Source organism: Mus caroli, chromosome 17 (assembly GCF_900094665.2).
Source record: "Mus caroli chromosome 17, CAROLI_EIJ_v1.1, whole genome shotgun sequence".
NCBI lineage: Eukaryota > Metazoa > Chordata > Mammalia > Rodentia > Muridae > Mus > Mus caroli.
In genome coordinates, this window is record NC_034586.1 from 11,135,129 (window position 1) to 11,141,487 (window position 6,359).

General features: G+C 45.8%; 1 protein-coding gene across 2 annotated transcripts in view; it reads right to left on the bottom strand.

The window, feature by feature from the left end:
• Pdcd2 (programmed cell death 2) overlaps nucleotides 1–986 on the bottom strand; it is a 15,190-nt gene extending 14,204 nt beyond the window's left edge. For both annotated transcript variants that reach the window (XM_029471238.1, XM_021149223.2), the window contains exons 1-2: nucleotides 672–986; nucleotides 58–297 (exon numbers count right to left, since the gene is read on the bottom strand). In XM_029471238.1, coding sequence (XP_029327098.1) covers nucleotides 58–297; nucleotides 672–954 — 523 coding nt within the window. In that variant the 5' untranslated portion in view covers nucleotides 955–986. The remainder of the gene's footprint in view (nucleotides 1–57; nucleotides 298–671) is intronic.
• Between the last annotated feature and the right edge of the window lie 5,373 nt (nucleotides 987–6,359).

The window sequence follows — 6,359 nt, forward strand, 5'->3', positions numbered from 1 at the left end:
AACTGGAGTACCTCAGTTGACAGAGACGGTGAAGCTAAGTTGAAAACAGGGTCTTACCTGACTGTGTACAAGCCTGCTTGTGTCCCAGCCGCCAGTCTAATGTCTGATGCTCCTTGCTGCAGTAATGTGCCTGTTTGCACCTCGAGCATGTCATAGGGGCCAAGCAACCACAAACCCGACAGAGATGGGCTCCAGACTTGAGCTGGAGGCTCACACATTCTGTACCCAACGCTTCTGTCTCAGAAGGGGGCTCATAGGAGTAGAATGCGTTGTTCCTTGGTAGCTGATTACGAAAAACTGAAATGAAGAGGAGAAAGGGGTACGGGAGAGTATCTTTCAGTGAAACAAAATAATTGAAACATTTGAACCGTTTTCGGTGCTTCACCTCATAAAACCTCATTTAAGGAAAAACTAACGTTTTTGCTTTCGGGGGGGCGGTTTTTATATGAAAGGGAATAAAAAATAAAAGCTAAAGAGCTTTTAAACCCGGGAAGAGTTCCGTCTGACAAGAGAAACTGGCTCTAAGGAGTCCGTGCCCAGGATGAAAGGGACACGATTCTAAGACAATTCCGGTACCTGAATACAACCACTCGCGCCAACCGATCGTCCTACGTCCAGGGTTCAGCCCCCGTGGCAACCCTCGCCCGGGTCCTGTCCCGGCGGCCGCTCACCTCGCAGGCCCGCGCAGCACGGCGGCTCGCGACAGCAGAAGAGAAAGAGGCTGCGGTGGAAGGCGTCGTCCCGGCCCGGCAGCGGTGCGTACACCTGCAGCAGGAAGGCGAGCGGGCGGCCGCAGCGCGCACACGCCAGCGCCCCGGGCCCCGGCAGCTCCGCCAAGCCCAACCACGCGGGCCGCCCGCCCACTTTGCTGGGAAACTGCTCGCTGCGCAGCCTCCAGGCCGGTGCCTCCTCGGCGAAGCCCAACTCCACCGGAACAGGGGCGGCTGCAGCCATGCTCGCAGCAGGACTCTGCCACCAGGCCGGAAGAGGGCGGTCACGTGTTGGGCCGGAAGGCGGGAGGCGGGGTCAGATCTCGAGCTGGGACCCGACTGGAGGTAACCCTATAGGCAGGAAGCAAAAGTGAATAAAGGACGCTGGTGAGCAAAACTACCTCCATCGAACTGTCACTGTTTCTGGGGATCCGAAGGCCTGAAGCTCTTCAGACCTCTGAGATTAGGGTGTCAGTTGTAGATCCTCAGGCTGGAGTGAGGGGAGTGGGGGCATTCTCAGCACTCGGGGACAAAAGACAAACTTTAATTAGTTCGCAGCTGTAGCCTTTCGCTATTGGGTAAGAGACTCAGCCCGGATCAGAAACATTTCATGGTTTATGCCATTAGATATTGTCATAATCTTTGTGATTATCTTAGAGTGGTCTTTTAAAATCTCTGCTTCAAAAGAGGTTTTTCCCGGAGCTGAGCAAGTTTTACAGAAGCTGAATTTTCAGATTTTTATTATGACAGTTTTATCTTTAGCAAATGGAACTTGCTAAGTGGTGGTCACTTCTTAAGGGAGAACAAATGCGTGCTCCCTTTGGAAGAGAAAGGGGCAAGTAGGCTTCCCAAAGCAGAAGTTAGCAGTTTAGTTTATTCTGTTGTCTCAGAACAGAGACAGTTTCTTATTCTCTTATCTTAGTTTTATGAAACTGAATACATCCTAAGTAATGTCGCCAATCACAATTAATGTTGAAGTTTGCTATTTTCACCTTCTCTTTCAAAGGGAGGGTCTGCTCTCCTGTGGAAGAATTGAGGTTGGGGGCGAACCCACACAGACCCTTGAAACCTGTCCTCATGCAGTTAAAGGATGTTCAAAACTGGGGTGGAGCCGGTCATGGTGGTGGCACACGCCTTTATTCCCAGCTCTTGGGAGGCAGAGGCAGGCGGATTTCTGAGTTCGAGGCCAGCCTGTTCTACAAAGTGAGTTCCAGGACAGCCAGAGCTATACAGAGAAACCCTGTCTCGAAACAAAACAAAACAACAACAACAACAACAACAAAAAAAAACTGGGCTGGAGGAGAGAGATGAATGGATACCATGAAGGAGGAGCACTTGAAACAAACGTAAATCATAGCGCTCTGCCTCACACAGTTGGGTGCTCCCATACTCGGGGCCCTGTGTGTTGGATTTAGACAGAAAGCAAGATGAAAAGACAAAACAAAAGTGTTTTATTGGCTAGTGTAAACAAGAATTCCCGGAAAGGAGCTGTCTACAAAGTCTGGTCAACTAATAAAACTTTTTGACTTTGAAGAGCTTAGAATCTTTAGAAATGGTACTATTTCTCTTGTGTTGTCTTTAGCCCCTTAAAGATCCCTTAGTGGCCACTTTTGTGTCAGACCTTACACCTTGATAAACAGATAAAGACTGTATTAACAAAATGCTATTCTCCACCAATCAAAAGGCTAACAATGCTACCAAATGGTGTCTGAGGTCTTGACTGAGATTCCTCTGTAACTGACCACTTAATGTTTCCACAAATGCATTCATTGTTAAAATACCTTGATTTCAAATTTCCTTTGTTCTGTTACTATAAAAACTCCATGAAAGTGCTTCCACATTGGAACACTGTACGTGGGAAGACATGAATATATGTTCCCCGGCTATGATCATTCAAATTTGGCTTCGAATGAACTTTTAACTCCCTTTGAGGTGAGAGCTGTAGTTTTTGCATCAACATTCGTAATGGAACTGAATGAAGTGGGTTCCCATCTTGGTTCGTGCAGAGCCAAATAAAGCCCACCCAAGACAGAAGAGTGAGCACAGCAGTGGCCTTGCTGAACAACACAATCAAGTAGATTTTATTTATGTGAAATAGGAGGCTTCATTCCTGAGGAGTTCAGAGGGGTCCGCCTATTTCTGAACTTGCTGAGTTAAAGAGCACACTTCTGATCTTGCTCAATTTAAGGTAACTTTAAACCCTCCTCCACTTCCCTTTTTCTTTCAGACACAGTGTTTCCACGTGTTGTATAAGTCAGACCTTGAAACCAAACCACACTTGGAAAGTTGGAGAATTTGTCTTTATTATGTTGGCAGGTCTACCTGGCAGACACATAAATCTACTGCTCTGAGGAGCTCAGCCCTGGTGCAGAGTTTACATTTATAGATAGCCCAGCATTATTTTCTACCTTCTGAGTTATGGGTGAGTTTAGCCTGTGACTAAAGGCAATGGGTGAGGTGAGATGGGATTGAATTTTAGCTACATGACTAAGGCCCATGAGCAACCATATTTACAGAAGCAGAAACTATGAGGTTAGAACAGTTATTTTGTAATTGTCTGTTTCTTACCAAGAGGGAGGTGTTCTGCTGATATGAGTGTATAGAAGCAAAACATACATAAATAGGACATAAAGACGTGGCCACGATACCCTGCCTTTAATAAGAAAAGCTAGGAGCTGAAGAGATGGTTCAGCAGTGAAGAGCACTAGTTGTTTTGGAGGACCTGGTTCAACCTGCATGGTGCCTCACAACCTCTAATTTGTTCCAGGAGATGCAACACCCTCTTCTGGCCTTCTTGGGCACCAGGTATACAAGTAATATACAAATATGCATGCAGACAAAACATCTATTTACATAAAGTTTAAAAAGAAAGGTATAAATACCTTTGACCTCGGTGGGAGGGTGGAGGGAGCCATGCTCAGCTCAAAGTCCTGGAGGACAGGTGAAAAGTAAAAGGTTAAGGCCAGGTGTGGGGATGCACACCTTTAATGTCTGCACCCGAGAGGCAGAAGGAGTGGATATCTGAGTTCAAAGCCTCATCTACAGAGTGAGTTTCAGGACAGCCAGGCAACAAAGAGAAATCCTGTCTCAAAAACAAAAACAAGAAAAGGTGATGTCTTGTAATGCTTCTGAGGGATTGCAAGTTAGACAACCACCCTGGTAGGCAGGCAGATACGGAGAGGGACCATAGCTAACCAATAAAGGTATCAAACTTCAAGATGGCCAGCTTCACCCTCCTGACCTGAGTCAAAAGCCTGGCAGCTTAAAGCAAAGGCTTTGTAAGCATTTTTTTCTTCTGCTAGTAGGCTCCCTGCTAATGGGCTGGTTTAACAAATTTGAAGCCAGATCAAGATTAGTCCACACAACAATTGTTTGTGGGTGTGGGGAAGCTCCAAAGGACAGAGAGACAGGGAGCGGGGGAGGGAGAAGGAGGAGGAGAAGGAGAAACAGCAGCAGCAGCAGACTTCAAAAAGATACTGGGGGGCTCTAGAGATGGCTTAGCAGTGACTGCTCTTAGAGAGGTCCTGAGTTCAAGTCCCAGCAACCACTAGGTGGCTCACAACCATCTGTAATAGGATATGATGTTCTCATCTGGTGAGTCTGACGACAGTTTCAGTATATTCACATACATAAAATAAATAAATCTTTAAAAAGAAGAAGAAGAGGAGGGGGAGGAGGAGGAGGAGGAGACAGGGTTGTTTGGTTCCTAAAGTCCCCCTCTCTACGTTTTACAGAGTTTGTCCTCTGTGTACCTACTGTATGTGTGTGTTTCCTCACCCATAATAAAACTGCTCTCTTCAACTGCTGATTCTTCTGTCTACTGTCCTGATTGAGATTCATTACACGTGAGATTCTTCCTGCCTTTTAATTCTTTACTAGCAGAGAAAATAGGCCTGATCAAGATCTCTAGACTGTATGTATAACTCCTGGTATGCTCAGCTTACATCTTAAAATCTTAGCTGAAGACAAAGGAGACCACTCTCCCACCCAGCCTTCAGCAACTCAGGGCCAACAACTTATGTCATCAGCTGCCACCAGGTTCGGCGCATTTCCCACTGTTGCTGAGTTGTATATTTTCCTATGCAGCATGTGCTTTCTTTTGGGGGGGTGGGGGTCGAGACAGGGTTTCTCTGTCTGTCCTGGAACTCACTCTGTAGACCAGGCTGGCCTCAAACTCAGAAATCCACCTGCCTCTGCCTCCCAAGTGCTGGGATTAAAGGTGTGCACCACCACTGCCCAGCTCAATATGTGCTTTTTAAAGATCCTTCTTGACACCATGGCCCAATACACACCATTACCATGGCACTCTTACAAAGGAAAACATTTAATTGGGGTGTGCTCACAGTTCAGAGATTTAGTTCATTGCCGTCATAGCAGGAAGCATGGCGGCATTCAGGCAGACATGGTGCTGAAGAGGTAGCTGAGAGTTCTACATCTGGATCTTTAGGCAGCAGGAAGAGACAGCCACTAGGCCTAGCTAGGGCTTTAAAACTCTCAAATTTCTCACTCCAATGATACACTTCCTTCAACAAGGCCACACCCACTCCAACCATGCCAAACCTCCAATCATGCCACTCCTGAGTATGTGGGGGCTATTTTCATTCAGACCACCACACTACCAGAGACCAAAGGTAAATAAATACCTTTGTCCCAGTAAATAAAGCATGTTGCACTGTCTTATAAGTCCCTGCATTTTTCAACCTGTAGGTTTCCAGTGACCCTATTTCCATGGCTTCACAGTCTAGACCTCACAGAAGGAGAAGGAGAAAGAGAAAGAGAAAACGTTAAAGGCTGTACACAAGCTTTTGTGTCATACCCATCTGAGATCCTCTCGGGGGGTGTTGGTGGCTTTTTATTAATTCATGCTCAATTGTCTTTTGTAATTGCAGTAACTCATACAACACTTGGCCACAACAATTTTCTCCAAGTGGGGAACCATAGCCGCATTCATCTGAAGAGCATTGTCCATGAAGGCAGTGAATTTTCCATTTCATCCACCTGACAGTATTTCAGTATAGCCATTTTAACTTCCTCTCACTCTCCTTAGTAGTATGCAGCTTCTTTCCTTTCTCAGCACCGCCACAAAGTCTCACCACAAGATGAAGAGTGAGCTCCTTTTGAAAGGTGTAGTCAAAGTGTATTCATTTTCCAGTTACAAAGATCAACTTTACCAACTAGGAAGAACTCCTTCCTTATCCAACATCTTGGCCCTTATATTTTCCTATAGTGTTTCAAGATTCTATCCCAAGCATGCTGATCTTCCGTATACAAGTATTTAATGAAACTGCATTTTGGCAGTAGTTCCACTGTGGGTGGCAGACCAGAAGCAACACAAAAGAACTTGAATCCCCTCCCCACCAAGCTACTTTGTAGCCCTGGCTGGCCTGAAACTCAGTATAGTCCAGACTGGCCTTGAACTTACAGAGATCAGCCAGCCTCTGCCTTCTAAGTGCTAAGATCAAATGAATGCATCACCTAAGCCTAAGGTTTCTACCTCATCTTTGCTATTTAAGTTCCTGGATGAAAGACACACACTACCTTTATATTTACAGTAAGCCTTAAACAACACGAGCTGGGCAGACACTACATTCTATGTTGTTAGAATCTGAAGAAGTATTAAAAAAGTATAGCAAAGTAAAAACAAAATTC